General features: G+C 44.9%; 1 protein-coding gene across 2 annotated transcripts in view; it reads right to left on the minus strand.

Moving 5' to 3' along the window:
* LOC106609108 (chemokine-like protein TAFA-5) overlaps positions 1 to 18,554 on the minus strand; it is a 159,607-nt gene extending 141,053 nt beyond the window's left edge. For both annotated transcript variants that reach the window (XM_045721889.2, XM_082977598.1), the window contains exon 1: positions 17,587 to 18,554. In XM_045721889.2, coding sequence (XP_045577845.1) covers positions 17,587 to 17,677 — 91 coding nt within the window. In that variant the 5' untranslated portion in view covers positions 17,678 to 18,554. The remainder of the gene's footprint in view (positions 1 to 17,586) is intronic.
* Between the last annotated feature and the right edge of the window lie 849 nt (positions 18,555 to 19,403).

Consider the following 19,403-nt stretch of genomic DNA (forward strand, 5'->3'; position numbering starts at 1 on the left):
GTGTGTGTGTGTGTGTGTGTGTGTGTGTGTGTGTGTGTGTGTGTGTGTGTGTGTGCTGCTGACACGCAGAGCTAGAAGCAGATGCTTGTTGTCTCGTCCACATTTTCAGGCTTCCTGAATCTTTGATGACACTACTTCAGAAATGTTGGTCTCTACCAGTAAGTGAGTCATATGGGATAACCAGGCGCCATGTGGTTTGTATTGCTTCACGAATCGACAGTGGATACAGAAGAAGAAAATCTATAAAAATCTGTGGGTCTTTGGTCAATCTTTATAGACAGATTCTTCTGTACTGTATTTTAAATAAAATAAAATAAAAATGTAAATTATTTGTCACATGCGCCAAATACATAATGTGTAGGCTTTACCGTGAAAAGCTTACTTAAAAGCCCCTAACCAATAATGCAGTTCAAGAAATAGAGTTAATCAAATACTAAATTTACTAAATAAACTAAAGTTAAAAAAATCAAATCAATCAAAAAGTAACACAATAAATGTACATAACAATAAGGAGGCTATATACAGAGGTGGTACCGGTACGGAGTCAATGTGCGGGGGTATAGGTGGGTCGAGGTAATTTGTTAAGTGCTAGAGAAAATATGCTCGAGAAAATATGAGCTGCTATATTCAGTAAGGCAAAACCGATGCAGAGTATTGTGGACATGGTCTGTCAACGCTGGTAGATTTTCATGGCTTAATTTTCCTTTCTTTGCCACAGTCTTTTATGAAGTTCAAGCCTTGTGCAAGTTCATTAAATTACTTGGTTTTAGTGAGTATACTTAATGTTTCACTGCATATGAGATTATTCAGTGTGTGTGTGTGTGTGTGTGCGCATGCAGGCGTTCGTGTGTTTCTGCGTGTGTGTGTGTGTGTTTGTGTGTGGTCTGAATCGAGATTCCTCTGAGCTAGAGAGACAAACACGGACACACCGGCTAGGTGAAGTTGTGCGTTTACAGACTGACCCCATTGCAGCGAGCTGTGTGGAGCTGTAGCTATAATGTATGCTTGAGGTAAACCACTATGACAGGACCTACATGCGAATGTTTCTGTTTCCATTTGGTTTAAGCAAGGGCATTCTCACTCCTGCATCCAAGCAGCCCTATTTCTTTTATCTCATTGGGTGCGATATTATCATTGGGCTTCTGTAGCAAAACAAGGTATAATTTATTGTTTGTTCAGCAACGCAAATGTGCAAGCCCGGCATATTTCATTTTCTGTATAAATATCATTATTCGTCTTTTTTGTGAGTTCACACTTGTGTGTTCTCTGTGGCACAGATACCTCATTGTCTGAGTCATATCCTCTCCGAGATTATATAATTTTTTTCCCACTGTGATTATTCCTGCAATATGAAATACCATGGGATATATATGTGTGGACTCGAGGTGAAAAGGGAGTTTTAAGTCAATGTTATATCAAAGAGAAGAAAAAGAGATTGGTGGTGCAGTACCCATCAGCCTGCCAATATGCACACCAATGCATACCAAATGGATGTTACAGTAACACTCAAGGGAAGAAATATTGAGATTGTAGAAAGCTTTGACCGGACTGGCCAGCCCAGCCCTCTTGCATACAGACATTAGGTGTGTGTTTTATGTTTGTGTCTGTGTCTGCATGCCTATGTGTTTCTGCATGCAATGCATGCATACATGTGTGCTCTCACGTCCTGACCAGTAAAGGGGTAATTTGTTATTGTAGTTTGGTCAGGACGTGGCAGGGGGGTGTTTGTTTTATGTGGTTCGGGGTTTGTTGATATATGTGTTTATGTAGAGGGGTGTTTGTTTAGAGTATTCCGGGGTTTTGGTTATGTTCTATGTTGTGTATTTCTATGCTCTATCTATGTTGTGCATTTATTTGTGTTGGCCTGGTATGGCTCTCAAACAGGAACAGCTGTACATCGTTGTTGCTGATTGAGAGTCATACTTAGGTAGACCTGTTTTCACCTGTCCCTTGTGGGAAGTTGTTTTTGCGCTGCTGTGTGTAGCTTGCATTACCGGTCATTCGTTTTCTTGTTTTGTTTATTTAGTGTTCAATAAAAGTTTAAAATGAGCACTCAACCCGCTGCGCCTTGGTCCACTTCATACGACGGCCGTTACAGAACTTCCCACCAACAATGGACCAAGCAGCGGGGTAAGGAGCTGGATTAAGGCTATCGGGAGTCGTGGACCTGGGAGGAGATTTTAGCTGGGGCTGGACCATGGAGGAAGGCTGGAGTGGATCGGGACTGTTATATTGGTACATTTAAGCCTGAGAGGCAGCCCCAATAAAAAATGTTGGGGGGGGGGCACACGGGTAGTTTGGCTGGGCCAGGGTTAAGCCCCAAGCCAACTCCCCGTGCTTACCGGAAGCAGCATGTTACTGGTCAGGCCCCGTGCTATGGGGTGATGTGCACGGCGTCGAGGCCGAGCATTCACAGGCCGGTGTGCGCGGTGCCAGCGCCCCGCATTTGCCAGGGGGAAGCGGGCATCCAGCCAGTAAGGGTGGTGCCAGTACTGCGCTCGAGACCGCCAGTGCGCCTTCACGGCCCAGTGTATCCTGTTCCCGTTCCTCGCACCAGCCCTGAGGTGCGTGTATCCAGTCTGGTGTATCCAAAGCCAGCCCCACGCACCTGGCCTCCAGTGCGTCAGCCCAGTCCAACTCATCCTGTTCCTGCTCCTCGCACTAGCCTTGGGGTGTGTGTCTCCAGTCTGGTACCTCCACTACCAGCCCCACGCACCAGGCCTCCAGTGCGTCAGCCCAGTCCAACTCGTCCTGTTCCTGCACCTCGCACTAGCCTTGGGGTGCGTGTCTCCAGTCTGGTACCTCCACTACCAGCCGCACGCATCAGGCTTTCAGTGCGCAGTCCCCGTCCAGAGCTTCCGGCAATAGTGCCCCGTCCAGAGCTTCCGGCAACAGTGCCCCGTCCAGAGCGTCCGGCGACAGTGCCCCGTCCAGAGCGTCCGGCGACAGTGCCCCGTCCAGAGCGTCCGGCGACAGTGCCCCGGACAGAGCGTCCGGCGACAGTGCCCCGTCCAGAGCGTCCGGCGACAGTGCCCCGTATAGAGACGGCCCACAGTCCGGAACCGAGTGTGACGGCCCACAGTCCGGAACCGAGTGTGACGGCCCACAGTCCGGAACCGAGTGTGACGGCCCACAGTCCGGAACCGAGTGTGACGGCCCTACAGTCCGGAACCGAGTGTGACGGCCCTACAGTCCGGAACCGGCGCAGCCAGAGTCGCCCTACCGTCCAGAGCTCCCAGAGTCGCCCTACCGTCCGGAGCTCCCAGAGTCGCCCTTCAGCCCGAGGTCTACAGCGACGCCCTTCAGCCCGAGGTCTACAGCGACGCCCTTCAGCCCGAGGTCTACAGCGACGCGCTTCAGCCCGAGGTCTACAGCGACGCGCTTCAGCCCGAGGTCTACAGCGACGCGCTTCAGCCCGAGGTCTACAGCGACGCGCTTCAGCCCGAGGTCTACAGCGACGCGCTTCAGCCCGAGGTCTACAGCGACGCGCTTCAGCCCGAGGTCTACAGCGACGCGCTTCAGCCTGAGGTAGTCAGCGGGGGTGGACAGGTTAGGTGGGGGACTAAGACCAGAGCCTGAGCCACCTCCACAGTAGGAGGTTTGGGGAGGGGGGGGGGGTGTAGCATGGGAACCGTCAGTGACGGTAGCCACCCTCCCTTCCCTCCCTTTAGTTTGGGGGGTTTATTTTTGTGTTTAATTTTTTGTGTGAGTTGCATCCGGGGTCTGCACCTTTGGGGGGGGGGGGGGGGGGGGGGGGGGTACTGTCACGTCCTGACCAGTAAAGGGGTTATATGTTATTGTTGTTTGGTCAGGACGTGGCAGGGGGGTGTTTGTTTTATGTGGTTCGGGGTTTGTTGATATGTGTTTATGTAGAGGGGTGTTTGTTTAGAGTATTCCGGGGTTTTGGTTACGTTCAATGTTGTGTATTTCTATGCTCTATCTATGTTGTGTATTTCTTTGTGTTGGCCTGGTATGACACTCAATCAGGAACAGCTGTACATCGTTGTTGCTGATTGAGTCATACTTAGGTAGCCCTGTTTTCACCTGTCCCTTGCGGGAAGTTGTTTTTGCACTGCTGTGTGTAGCCTGCATTACTGTTCGTTCGTTTTCTTGTTTTGTTTATTTAGTGTTCAATAAAAGTTTAAAATGAGCACTCAACCCGCTGCGCCTTGGTCCACTTCATACGACGGCCGTTACATGTGCGTGTAACCTAATCAACAGCCAGAACTCAACTCCTGCTGGTGTTAGCACTAGCAGTAGTTTGGCTTCGACCCAGAAGCTAAGAAAAACATTCTGTATTTATGAGTCTATTTTAACAAGCCCAGTCTGTCTAATAATTAAGTTATTCCATCCATATGGAATTAACCGTAATGATTGAGCTAAAGCAGACTTGTTTTTCTCTGTGGGTATTGACAGGGTTGTAAAGACGAGAGTAAAACTATATGTCCATTCCCATTTACTGACATCCAACAAATGAGAGAGAGAGAGAGAGAACGAGAGGTGGGTATAATGTCAGCATTACACCTCCGGAGTACATTGCACTCATACAGCCATACAATTCCATGTCTATGTACGATATGCCAGCACTGAATGTCCATTCCTATTTATTAACTGCAAACCATGTACATTGTCTAGCCTAACCCTAAATGCAAGCAATCCACTTTCGCCACTACAAACCTAAAAGGAGTTTCAAATGAACAAATTAAATAGGACATTATTATTATCCCAATAACACTGTAGCTAAGATAGCAGTTGAATATCATGTCAGTTGAAGCACATTCATTCTAATAGCGTAGAACGGGGTCAATTAAGTTGATAACTGTATTATGATTTTGGCAGTTTAGCTGCATGACTAACATCTATATCACCCCACCTGACCGTCATCCAGACACACATAATAAAATTACCAGGTAGATGAGTATGTACTTCAAGTAGACAGTCATGATTACTTTTCCCATATGCCTTTACAGAAAAAATATTTTCCTCCATTGTCTTTGGGTCAGGATGAAATTGTTCTCAGCATTCAATCTATTCAAGTTGTAACAAGCTAAGGGAATGTGGCGTCCAATGTTTTAGGATATTCATTGTGTCATTTTTTTTCATTCGTTTTTCAACTAAAAATAAAGAGTTGGCGATCATTGACGGATGCAGGAGGAGGAGGAGAGACATGAAGGAGAAGGAGCCTGTTTGGCTTCAAGTCGGCCGCAGAAAATCTTTATGAAATTGCTTTAGACACAATCTGACAGGCAAGACAAAGACTGTGGCTGGCCTTGTTAAAATCGATGATGTCTCAATTATTCCGGCTAAAAGAAACATGCAATTCATTCCAGTGAAACGTGGAGTATGTTTTTACCCTGTTAGACAGAAGGTAATGTTCTACAAACAAACTAATCCCATATAAACGAACATGTCTATAATAGTGCAATCAAAAGTGCTTCTTTGAGACTCCTTCGAAATACGTAATCTATACAGTATAATGCAATTGTATCATTCAAATACACTCATTATGAGTAGGATCAGCTGGGGATGTAAACAGAGATTGAGTGGAGCAAGCACACACACATACACACACACACACACACACACACACACACACACACACACACACACACACACATGGTGTGCTGAGTCCTGTTCAGTATGGATCTTTGATGCAGCAGAAAAGTTACAAATTGAGGCATTGAGGGGTAGGACCATCCCAGCCCACTCAGGAATGTGTGTGCGTGCGTTTGTGCATGCTTGTGTGTGTGCCTGCCTGCATATGCGAGTGTGTGCATGTGTGTGTGTATGCTTGCGTGCATATTCCCCACCCTTAACCAAGAGGAAATGATGATGTATTTAGTGCTGCTACATTACAGCTGATCTCAGTTATTTACGAGGAATTAATACGTTGCCTCCTTTTTAAATGCTAATGATTGATATGTTGCCAATGCAACAGATAGAGAAGAAGCACCCCCTGGTTTCCACCCCTGGAGGAAAACGCTGATCTGAGAAGATCCTCCTCCCACTCCCTGACAGTCAATTAGACAACAACCCTCCAAGTCTCTAACCTCAGGGACCTGGCTGGGAGGCTCCCTCCCTCTCTACCGCTGTGTGTGTGTGTGTGTGTGTGTGTGTGTGTGTGTGTGTGTGTGTGTGTGTGTGTGTGTGTGTGTGTGTGTGTGTGTGTGTGTGTGTGTCTCACTCCACTGTTGTGGGATTTACTGAGACCCTAGTTGCCACTAAATACTGATCTATGGTCTAGGTGTTCAGGTGCGTTTTACCCTTATTGGTTAAGGTGAGGATTTGCTGAAGGATAAGCTGCCACTACAGTAGATCTGTACCTAAAGCCTACTTTTAATTGAAGCAGATAGACAGACATAACAGGGGTGGAGAGAGTGGTCACTTAGGTCTGGAGCCTTTTAAATCAGATGAATGCTATTCACTGGGGACAAACTAAGGAAGGAGCGCAAAACCCCAAACACTTTTCTGATAAAAATCTAACCCTATGCCTAACCCTATAACTCCACAGGCAGCTTACATTAGTCTTAGCTATTTCCTAACACGGGAATTTTACTGTCCTCAGGGCACTGATAAACTGCAATCAATAAAACCCTAAATAAATATGGTGCAATAGATGCTGCAGGTTACAAATACTGCACCCCCAACTTGGCTTGGGCACTATACCATGTATACTGTATACCGGGGTATTTGGAAATAGCCACGGGGTGGATTTTCAATACCGTCAACTTTTTATTTGAAGTTTTTTTTTAATATATTTTAATATTTGTAGCTACTTTTTAAGTTAATATCTGCAGTCAACTTGTGCAATACGTTAGGAGATAAAGCAGACTGCGTTCTTCATTTCACCTGTCACATTACATTATGAAGCTTACCACAGTTTCCCAGAACAGTTAAGCCAGTCACTTGCTTGTTTGTAAATACCACAGCTAGTCAGCCAAGTACTGTAAGTGGCTGAATTAATATGAAGACGGGGCATCATTAAGTGTTAGTTTTCTGCAATGTTTGATAAGTCAAAGCGCTTTGGATGAGTTATCTGTACAGCTGCCACTGCTATCTTCATGTCCTTGTATTTTTTTCCCCTTCTGTTCTCGGACCCTCAGTCTGCTCCTCCCCCATCTTCTCCGAGCAGAGCAGGCAGGCCTGTTACCCTAGCGACTCCAAACTCCACACAGACACAGCGTGTACACATGCTGCTCCAGAGCCAGTGCTGTTCTTCCTTCAGACAAGCATGCTGAAGGAAGTTTGCACAATGTCTCTCGTTCACATTAGCTTGTACATTTCCAAGCTCACCAAAAATGACATTCGGTAGCTACTACCTATACTTGTATAACTTTATGAGCTGGATTGCCTGTCTTTGCAATTAGTTTATTTTTGTTTGCAATCCTTAGTATATTTAGTTAGCAACCTCTATGAAAATCCATTAGTACTTGTGCTAATTGTGTTTGCATTCTGCTAATAGATGCCCAATGGCCTTTTTTTGCCTTTTTAGCACCCCTTGTTTATTAAGACAGTAATGCTGTATATCCCGTGATGAGAGAAGGATGGTATGAGGCAATACAAATCTGAATTCTGTCCAACCCTAGCCATAACCCGGGGCTGTTGTGAATCTGAATTGTGACTAGATAAAAAATACCACAACAAATCTGTATTTTCAATTATCTTCCGATTCGTATGACCTGATTTTTCACTAATTCAATCAGTTATTGTTGTATTCTTAACGTTGTGAATTACAGGATATTCCAACCCCTTTCAGATAATTATATTCAACTGCTAATCCTTGATGTAAGGTACCCCTCACCTACACAGTATAGTTGGTGAAGTAACAAAAAGACTTGGAGAGGTGACAAAATAGGGATTTCCGCATAGAGTACAATAACCATGAGCTCTTATTTGCATCTGTGTTGTGTGTAGTGTGTGTGTGTGTGTCTGCATGTGTGCGTGCATATCTGCCTATGTGTGTGCTGTATGGGAGTATTACTGGCACGCTAAACAAATGTATTATCTTCGTCACTTCAGCCTGAAGGGATTCAGTGCTCAAGGGCAAAACAACCAAATCCCTCATTTTCTTTCTGCAGGTTTAAGCATCTTTGTGAAGAAGAGCAACATTGATGAATGCGCATACCATTTGTACATGCTGTACATGTAAGTCACACTACTATGCCACGGTAATTACACTATAATGTTTACCAGCACTTTCACCTTAATTATGCAATCTGGGTATCACAAAGACAAACAAACACACCAGAGGTTCACACTCCTTTCACTTAGACACTATAATGCTACAAATTGTTTGTCAAATATTATGTCAAACTGTTCTTGCCCCCCTTCCCACCACATCCCTATCCCCACAATCCCTATGTCATTGTTCTCTCTGACACACCATACCATACCACCACATGCCAAACTGTGAGACATCAATTAAATCAATGGATGAAGACTGGTCTGGCACAGAGAGAAGGGACAGTAGGGAGGACGGGAATATAGGGGAGGGCAAGGTTTCTTATTATTGAACTTCCAATGGAGAGGTTCCCCTTTCCACTGTCACTAGGCTTCCTTTTCATTTCTGAGTCTTATTGGTGGTCGTAACAAATGTCTTGGTAAACTGTATTTATTGATTTACAATCTGAATCAGATCTTAAGTGAACTTGTCAGTCAAACGAGTTAAATGACAGACATGTAAAATCAGTCCAAAATGCTCCATATAAACAGTGTCAGAGTCAGGGACTTCATGGGTGAAATGAAGGATTATTTAGTCATTGTCATAGTCATAGGTGAGCCATTGCATAGGATTATATAATGTGGCATTCTAAATCCTCCACCTTCACATCCTCATCCCTCAACTCATGAGGCCAGCAGCATACCACCCTGCATCCCACTGCTAGCTTGCCTCTGAAGCTAAGCAGGTCCTGGTCGGTCCCTCGATGGTGGAAGTTCTAGTCGAACCAGATGCTGCTGGAATTGGTGTCGGAGGGCCAGTAGGAGGCACTCTTTCCTCTGGTCTAAAACAATATCCCAATGCCCCAGGGCAGTGATTGGGGACATTGCCCTGTGTAGGGTGCTGTCTTTCGGATGGGACGTTAAACGGGTGCCCTGACTCTCTGTGGTCACTAAAGATACCATGGCACTTGTCGTAAGAGTAAGGGTGTTAACCCTGGTGTCCTGGTTAAATTCCCAATCTGGCCCTCATACCATCATGTCCACCTAATCATCCCCAGCTTCCAATTGGCTTGCATTCATCCCCCCTCCTCTCCCCTGTAACCATTCCCCAGGTTGTTGCTGTAAATGAGAATGTGTTCTCGGTCAACTTACCTGGTAAAAAAGGGTGAATAAAAATGTAGATGCAGTGTCATATTATGCAACTTGCAACCTCTCTCCTGCCTGTTCAGAATTCCAGCAACGCAATGATGCATGCCTACCTGTGATATCCTTTCCTGACACCCTGCTGCTATCTGAAAACTTGCAGAAGTGGTGACATTTGTTTCCTTGTATTTACATTAAAATGTCAGGGTGCTGCCTATATACAGTTGAAGTCAGAAGTTTACATACACTTTAGCCAAATACATTTAAACTCAGTTTTTCACAATTCCTTAGATTTAATCCTAGTAAAAATTCCCTGTCTTAGGTCAGTTAGGATCACCACTTTCTTTTAAGAATGTGAAATGTCAGAATAACAGTAGAGAGAATGATTTATTCAACTTCTATTTCTTTCATCACATTCCCAGTGGGTCTGAAGTTTACATACACTCAATTAGTATTTGGTAGCATTGCCTTTAAATTGTTTAACTTGGATCTAACATTTCGGGTAGCCTTCCACAAGCTTCCCAAAATAAGTTGGGTGAATTTTGGCCCATTCCTCCTGACAAGGCTGGAGTCAGTGCTGCACTTAGGGCGACCGGAGGAGGGGCCATTCCCTGCACCATCTGTGGCCGCAGAGGGCACACTGCTGGTCGGTTCTTGGGGGGTTCCTTTGGGAGTCGAGGCAGCAGGCAGGGCACTATCGTGTCACCCCAGGTGACTCGGCACCAGCCTCACCCAGAGCCCCCTGTTGCTCACATGTATGTGTTTATTTCATTTCCTGAGTTTTCCCCACATTCCCAGCATAAGGCACTAGTAGATTCAGGCGCAGCTGGGAATTTTATTGACCGTTCATTTGCTCATAGTTTAGGGATTCCCCTTGTCCCTGTGGATATGCCCTTCCCTGTGCACGTCCTAGATAGTCGACCATTAGGGTCAGGGCTGATTAGGGAGGCCACCGCTCCACTTGACATGGTTACGCAGGAGGGTCACAAGGAGAGAATCAGTCTCTTCCTTATTGATTCTCCTGTGTTTCCCGTGGTGCTGGGCCACCCTGGTTGGCCTGTCATAACCCCACTATTTCGTGGCAACAGAGGGCTCTCAAGGGGTGGTCACGAGAGTGCTCAGGGAGGTGTGTGGGGGTTTCCATCGGTGCGACTATGGTGGAAAGTCCAGACCAGGTCTCCACCATGCGCATCCCCTCAGAATATGTCGATTTGGCTCTCACCTTCTGTAAGAAAAGGGCGACTAAATTACCACCTCATCAACGGGGGATTGTGCGATAAATCTCCTGGTAGACGCAGCACTTCCCAGGAGTCACGTGTATCCTCTGTCACAGGAGGAGACGGCGGCTATGGAAACATATGTCTCCGAATCCCTGGGGCAGGGATACATTCAGCCCTCCACTTCACCTGCCTCCTCAAGTTTATTTTTTGTGAAGAAGAAGGATGGGGGTCTGCGCCCGTGTATTGACTATTGAGGGTTCAATCAGATCACAGTGAGGTATAGCTACCCGCTGCCTCTCATCGCCAGTGCGATCGAGTCAATGCACGGGGCCCGCTTCTTCACAAAATTGTATCTCAGGAGTGCTTACAACCTGGTGCGTATCCAGGAGGGGGACGAGTGGAAGACGGCATTTAGTACCACCTCAGGGCACTATGAGTACCTCGTCATGCCGTACGGGTTGATGAATGCTCCATCAGTCTTCCAGGCCTTTGTTGACGAGATTTTCCGGGACATGCACGGGCAGGTTGTAGTGGTGTATATCGACGACATTCTGATATACTCCGCTACACGCGCCGAGCATGTGTTCCTGGTGCGCGGGGTGCTTGGTCGACTGTTGGAGCATGACCTGTACGTCAAGGCTGAAAAATGTCTGTTCTTCCAACAGTCCGTCTCCTTCCTAAGGTACCGCATTTCCACTTCAGGGGTGGAGATGGAGAGTGACCACATTTCAGCCGTGTGTAATTGGCCGACTCCCACCATGGTAAAGGAAGTGCAGCGGTTTCTAGGGTTTGCCAACTACTACCGGAGCTTTATCCGGGGTTTTGGTCAGGTAGCAGCTCCCATTACCTCACTGCTGAAGGGGGGACCGGTGCGGCTGCAGTGGTCGGCTGAGGCGGACAGGGCTTTTGATCACCTGAAGGCTCTCTTTACCTCGGCTCCCATGCTGGCTCATCCGGATCCCTCTTTGGCGTTCATAGTGGAGGTGGACGCGTCCGAGGCTGGGATAGGAGCCATGCTCTCTCAGCGCTCAGGCACACCACCAAAGCTCCGCCCCAGTGCCTTCTTTTCGAAGAAGCTCAGCCCGGCGGAGCGAAACTATGATGTGGGGGACCGGGAGCCCACTCTCCCTCAGTGTCCAGCTGAGCGCCTGTACGTTCCGACTGCTGTCCGCGACCGGTTGATCTATTGGGCCCACACGTCACCCTCCTCTGGTCACCCTGGCATCGGTCGGACGGTGCGTTGCCTTAGTGGGAAGTACTGGTGGTCCACCTTGGCCAAGGACATGAGGGCTTATGTTTCCTCCTGCTCGGTGTGCGCCCAGTGCAAGGCTCCAGAGCGACTTACAAATTGGTGCATTCACCTTATGATTTCCAGTGGAACAACCACTTTACAATAGTACATCTATATATTTTTGGGGAGGGATGGTAGGGGGGGGGGTTAGAAGGATTACTTAATCTTATCCCAGGTATTCCTTAAAGAGGTGGGGTTTCAGGTGTCTCTGGAAGGTGGTGATTGACTCCGCTGTCCTGGCGTCGTGAGGGAGCTTGTTCCACCATTGGGGTGCCAGAGCAGCGAACAGTTTTGACTGGGCTGAGCGGGAACTGTGCTTCTAAAGCCATGACAGCTGTTTAAAGGCACAGTCAACTTAGTGTATGTAAACTTCTGACCAACTGGAATTGTGATACAGTGAGTTATAAGTAAAATAATCTGTCTGTAAACAATTGTTGGAAAAATTACTATTGTCATGTACAAAGTAGATATCCGAACCGACTTGCCAAAACTATAGTTTGTTAACAAGAAATTTGTGGAGTGGTTGAAAAACGAGTTTTAATGACTCCAACCTAAGTGTATGTAAATTTCCGACTTCAACTGTATATAATGAAATATATGATTCCTCATGTCCTCTGGCTACAGTGCATTCGGAAAGTTTTTAGAACCCTTTAATTATTCCACATTTTGTTACGTTACAGCCATGTTCTAAATGGATTAAATTGTTTTTCCCCTCATAAATCTACACACAATACACCAAAATGACAAAGCAAAAACAGTTTTTATTTTTTATTTTAGCAAATGTATAAAATTAAAAAAACTGAAAAATCACATTTACATAAGTATTCAGACCCTTTCCTCAGTACATTGTTGAGGCACCTTTGGCAGCAATTACAACATTGAGTCTTCTTGGGTATAACGCTACAAGCTTGGCACACCTGTATTTGGGGAATTTCTCCCATCCTTCTCTGCAGATCCTCTCAAGATCTGTCAGGTTGGATGGGGAGCTTCGCTGCACAGCTATTTTCAGGTCTCTCTGAATGTTCGATTGAGTTCAAGTCAGTGCTCTGGCTGGGCCACTCAAGGACATTCAGAGACTTGTCTTGAAGCCACTCCTGTGTTTTCTTGGCTGTGTGCTTAGGGTCGTTGTCATGTTGGAAGGTGAACCTTCACCCCAGTCTGAGGTCCTGAGCACTCTGGAGCAGGTTTTCATCACTGATATCTCTGTACTTTGCCCTGTTCATCTTTCCCTCGATCCTGGCTATTCTCCCAGTCCCTGCCGCTGAAAAACATCCGCACAGCATGATGCTGCCACCACCATGCTTCACCTTAGGGATGGTACCAGGTTTCCTCCAGACGTGATGTTTGCCATTCAGGCCAAAGAGTTCAATCTTGGTTTCATCAGACCAGAGAATCTTGTTTCTCATGGTCTGAGAGTCCTTTAGATTGCCTTTTGGCAAACTCCAAGCGGGCTGTCATGTGCATTTTACTGAGGAATGGCCTGATTGGTGGAGTGTTGCAGAGATATTTGTCCTTCTGGAAGTTTCTCCCATCTCTACCACAGAGGAACCCTGGAGCTCAGAGTGACTAGTGTGTTCTTGGTCACCTCACTGACTGTCACGCCCTGACCATAGAGAGCCTTTCTATTTCTCTATTTAGTCAGGTCAGGGTGTGATTTGGGTGGGCAATCTAGTTTTCTTATTTCTTTGTTTGGCCGGGTATGGACCCCAATCAGAGGCAGCTGTCTATCGTTGTCTCTGATTGGGGATCATACTTAGGCAGCCCTTTTCCCACCTGTGATTGTGGGATCTTGTTTTTGTGTAGCTGCCTGTGAGCAGCCCAGAACGTCACGTTTCGTTTCCCTTCTGTATTGTTTTTTGGTTTCACTTCATTAAAGGATGTAGAATTCCATGCACGCTGCGCCTTGGCTTATTTACAATAGGGAGTTTGAAGACAGCGAACGTAACACTGACCAAGGCCCTTCTCCCCCGATTGCTCAGTTTGGCCGGGTGGCCAGCTCTAGGAAGAGTCTTGGTGGTTCCAAACTTCTCACATTTAAGAATGATGGAGGCCACTGTCTTCTTGGGGACCTTCAATGCTGCAGAAATGTTTTGGTACCCTTCCCCAGATCTGTGCCTTCGCACAATCCTGTCTCGGAGCTCTATGGGCAATTCCTTCGACCTCATGGCTTGGTTTTTACCCCGACATGCACCTTCAAATATGGACCGGTTGTGTGCATTTCCAAATCATGTCCAATCAATTGAATAACAACAGGTGGACTCCAATCAAGTTGTAGAAATATCTCAAGGATGATCAATGGAAACAGGATGCACCTGAGATCAATTTCTAGTCTCAAAGCAAAGGGTCTGAATACTTATGTAAGTTTGATATTATACATACACTACCATTCAGAAGTTTGGGTTAACTTAGATATATCCTTGTTTTTGAAAGAAAAGCAATTTTTTTTGGTCCATTAAAATAACATCAAATTGATCAGAAATACAGTGTGAACATTGTTAATGTTGTAAATGACTATTGTAGCTGTTAATGGAATATCTACATAGGCATACAGAGGCCCATTATCAGCAACCATCACTCCTGAGTTCCAATGGCACGTTATGTTAGCTAATCCAAGTTTAGCATTTCAAAAGGCTAATTGATCATTAGAAAACCCTTTAGCAATTATGTTAGCACAGCTGAAAACTGTTGTCCTAATTAAAGAAGCAATAAAACTGGCCTTCATTAGACTAGTTGAGTATCTGGAGCATCAGCATTTGTGGGTTCGATTACAGGCTCAAAATGGCCAGAAATTAAGACTTTCTTCTGAAACTCATCAGTCTATTCTTGTTCTGAGAAATGCAGGCTATTCCATGCAAAAAATTGCCAAGAAATGGAAGATCTCGTACAACGCTGTGTACTACTCCCTTCACAGAACAGCGCGAACAGGCTCTAAGCAGAATAGAAAGAGGAGTGGGAGGCCTCGGTGCACAACTGAGCAAGAGGACAAGTACATTAGTGTCGTGTTTGACAAACAGACAAGTCCTCAACTCAATTTCATTAAATAGAACCTGCAAAACACCAGTCTCAATGTCAATAGTGAAGAGGCGACTCCGGGATGCTGGCCTAGGCAGAGTTGCAAAGAAAAAGCCATTTCTAAGACTGGCCTATAACAATAAAAGATTAAGATGGGCAAAAGAACACAGACACTGGACAGAGAACTCTGCCTAGAAGGCCAGCATCCCAGAGTCGCCTCTTCACTGTTGACGTTGAGACTGGTGTTTTGCGGTTATTATGCAATGAAGCTGCCAGTTGAGGACTTGTGAAGCGTCTGTTTCTAAAACTAGACATTATTTGATTATGGCCATTTTGAGCCTGTAATTGAACCCACAAATGTTGATGCTCCAGATACTAAACTTGTCTGAAGAAGGACAGTTGTATTGCTTCTTTAATCAGTACAACTGTTTTCAGCTGTGTTAACATGAATGCAAAAGGGTTTTCTAATGATCAATTAGCCTTTTAAAATGATAAACCTGGATTAGCTAACACAACATGCCATTGGAACACAGGAGTGATGGTTGCTGATAATGGGCCTCTGTACGCCTATATAAATATTCAATAAAAAATCTGTCGTTTCCAGCTACAATAGTCATTTACAACATTAACAATGTCGCCACTGTATTTCTGATGAATTTGATGTTATTTTAATGGACATTTCTAAAAAACTGTTTTCGCTTTGTCATTATGGGGTATTGTGTGTAGATTGATGAGGAAAACATGTATTTAATCAATTTTAGAATAAGGCTGTAACGTAACAAAACGTGGAAAATGGGAAGGGGTCTGAATACTTTCCGAATGCACTGTATATAGAGTCCTGCCTGCCTGTATATGTTAGGTATCTGTCATGCTGGGGAAGCTAAAAATAGCACTTATTTATTTCATTTGGAAAAAATACATGTTCATGTTTTGGTTCGTTAACATCCAATGCAAAGAGATGTGGAAATATGTCATTTTGACTGAGAACATTTCAAAGGATTGTAGCTACTAGCAACTGTATGAGAAAAATCATATTATTCTGGCCCCAATAGAATAAGCAGTTAATGCAGTTCTTTTGAATTCATTATATCAGCTGTGTGTTTTTTATTCTGTAACCTACCGTGCGTTTTGACCTTGGCAATTCTAACAGCACAAAGGGAACATGGTCCCAGCTTCCTTTGTATGCCTCTTCCTGCTTCCTTGCATATATTTCAATAAAAAAATACCGCCCACAATATGCTTCCAATTCCAAACCTCTGATATATTAAAGCTAACAACATGAACAAAATAACCGAAGGCTACAAGACATAAAATACATGTTTTCTAGACATAAAAGACATGTTAGCTAACCAATTTGCTATTTTTTGTGTTGTGGAAAGGAATATAATGATATTCACAAAATGCTATTGAACATGGACAAATATAGCCTTGGTCACGATCACAAACTTGACCAGGAAGCGTAAGATATATTGCATTTGTGCATTCCCATTCCGGAAGAATACCATGCCCTGGCCTATCACACACCACATGAATTCAGTTGGGTGGATGTGGATTATTTGTGCTGTAGTCAGAGCTCAGAGCTCTGACAGCCCCTTTAGCCCTGTCTGCACAAGACTAACAGTACAAGTCTTTCTCACTTGGCATGCATTAATATATCTTTCCACCATGTGGCACAGAGATGCCATAGAGAGAGAGACCATTTGCCACCGGTTGAACTGCCTTTCTACTGACAGTGAGGAGAGGAGCCTGGCCGAGTCGTAACCTAAGGACCCTGCTGCCTGCCACACACCCACACACAAACAGCGTTTGTTTGCCCCTAGCCTTAGGCCAGACATGAGAGAAAAGGCATGGCAGTTTGTGCATAGAATGTATATTCAAAGCTTTACCAAATGTGAAATCCAGGGTTATTTGGGGTTTAAAAAAAATAAAAAAATAAAAATGAAATCAAAACAATTGGAGAATGTGTGGAAAACAAACGAATTGTCTTAAAAGCTGTAAAAAACAGCTTCCTATACATTTATAAACTACATTAACGCAGGCCAAAATATAAACCACATAGCAATACTGCAGAGGGCAACACTAAGATTTGTAACTAGCGCTTCAACATAAGGTGAATGAATGTTTAGCAGGGTTGGATTGTATCCAGTTGTCATGGCATGAAGCATGACAACAAGAATAACGGTGGGCTAATAGGAGGAAATAATAAGGGTTTGACCTCAGCCTTACCCTAAAGCTAGACTATAGTGCCATCTATTGAAGAACTCAACTATAAATCACACTATCTATTGAAACGGGATAGTATCACCCATATATTAACGTTATATACAGTATCAATGTATTTATCTTCTGTTATTTTTAGTTGGTAAATTACAAAAAATATATAATAAATATAATTGGATCAATTGGATAGGTCTATAACTTGTTACCATTAACCAGTAGGAAAGTATTGCTGGTGACAATCAGACCATGGAATTGTTCACATTCATCGAGTACATATATATTCATATTATCGAATCGAATTGTATGTTTTGGCTTGGGGTCAAATCCAGCAGGTTTACGACATGGAAAAGTTGATTAAGTATGAGAGCCAAAGACGCATTCTGCACGAGGCTCTTATCTGATGTCATCTAGGGCTATGAGACTTGATATATGAAAGACAGTGAGTGGGCTACAGTTATAGACAGGCGACATGAAAACAAAGCTATGTAATATGACAACGCCATTATATAATGGTCTGGAATCATTTACATAAACAATTACCTTCTTTGAGCAAGCGTGAGTGGATAAGAAGAATAACAAAACAACAGATTGCCGCTCCCGCTAAAGCCCACGCAACTCTAAGAAGCTGCATCCTGGCTGGCGAGTGGCGACGGCTTATTAACACCCGAGGAGAGAGGCCAGCAGTCTTCAGAGACACACACAGCCTTCCATTCTGCTCCCATCCAGCGCAATGCTTCTCACCCCCCAACAATAAGAGAAAACAGTCTACAACACGTGTGGAATGCACAAAATAAATCCCCCTTTAGAAATAGCTGGGGCGAATAAAAATACTAGTCAATCCGTCAGCTGAAGGGGAAACATAGATGATCATGGCCGTGGAAAAGGACTCAGTGCTGGGTCAAAATTGAAGTGTTTGGTGCCTCAGTATGAAGCGGGGCTGTTAAACCCCCATCGTTTGAAGTGCTGGCATTCCCACTACCACTTCAGCCCGCGTCCGTGACTCGGTCACCGCAGGCTCACCAGCAGCTTTCTATTCGCCCCCTCTCTCTGACTGCTGTGCGCGGATACAGTAATTCGGTGCGCTGATCACCACTCTCCTCCAGTACATGTTCCACACAACTCCCGCGCAGGAATAGACACAGAGGCAGGCAGCACGACTATGTCGCTATGCAGTAGGGTATATATCCGTTCAGTTTCAGCCAGATAGCACGCTTGCCATTTTACGCACAGGGATAGCTCATCATCTGTGGATACCTCTCGTCTTAGTTGTTCTCCATGTAGATAATGAAAGATGCTCGCATCTCTTTCGATTTGGAAGCGATACCTCCCGACCTTTAATGAAAAAAAAAAACTAAAAACAAACGCGCAATAGACCGTATCCGGTTTAGTTTCTTTATCTACTTCTGGATTTCGATACATTTGTCCGTTAGTGATGATGATGACACAGTATATATCGGTATCACCATCCCTGATCTCAGTGCCGGTTCTTCGGGCTTGCCGCTTTTCTTCGTCAGGCATCCGCATATAAAGTCTACAGGCGCGACTTTCTCTCTCCCTGCTCTGTGCGCTCCCGGTGAGTGACGTCACAACAACTCCCCCATAAATATGTTTCTTCGGGCGATTTCACAGAGGCAGTGTGAGGAGAGGAGAAGAGGCGTGCGCGTGGAGGGGATTGAGGAAGAACGGGGATGGTTGGCAGATTAAAAACACTGCATTGCTCGTTGTAAACTCGCTAATTACAGTGTCCCTATTCTGCATCTGGAGAACTACAGTTGTAATACCTTAGGGCATGTCCAATGGAATGTCAATGCATTTTTTCGTTGTTTTTCTATTTCAAATATAGCTTAGCACCCAGCGTGTGCCTTTAGTTGCCTATATACATTATATTTCAAAGACAGATTTGCACAGATTCTTTCAAGTTAAAGTATTTTTCAATACAAGAATATGGGCATATGGGCCAATCACATGCAATATCTCCTGCAAAACAGTGTCCATCCCATTTCCAAAACCCTTGATGGGTCAGTGGCAATTCTCATATTCTGCAGCCTATCCATCTATAGAGACTATAAACAAGTGACACCACTGATATACTGTACATGGGGATTGAACTTCATCCAAACAAACAGTTTGCAGTGTCAATAACTTGGCTCCTGCAGCTATTTCACCGCTAATTAATGGTGTGGGTGGGGGGTGGAGGAGGTGTTAACAACAAGGGCATCCATGTTTGATGCTGCCTTTGCAGAGAGAGAGAGTGAGGGAAAGAGAGAGGGGGGGAGAGAGAAAAAGCTCTCTCCTCCCAGCCTCTTCCATTCTCAGGCTGTAATCTATCAATCAGTGGGACAGCAATTAACGGAGAC

The sequence above is a fragment of the Salmo salar genome, chromosome 07, assembly GCF_965601325.2.
Source record: "Salmo salar chromosome 07, fSalSal1, whole genome shotgun sequence".
Lineage (NCBI taxonomy): Eukaryota > Metazoa > Chordata > Actinopteri > Salmoniformes > Salmonidae > Salmo > Salmo salar.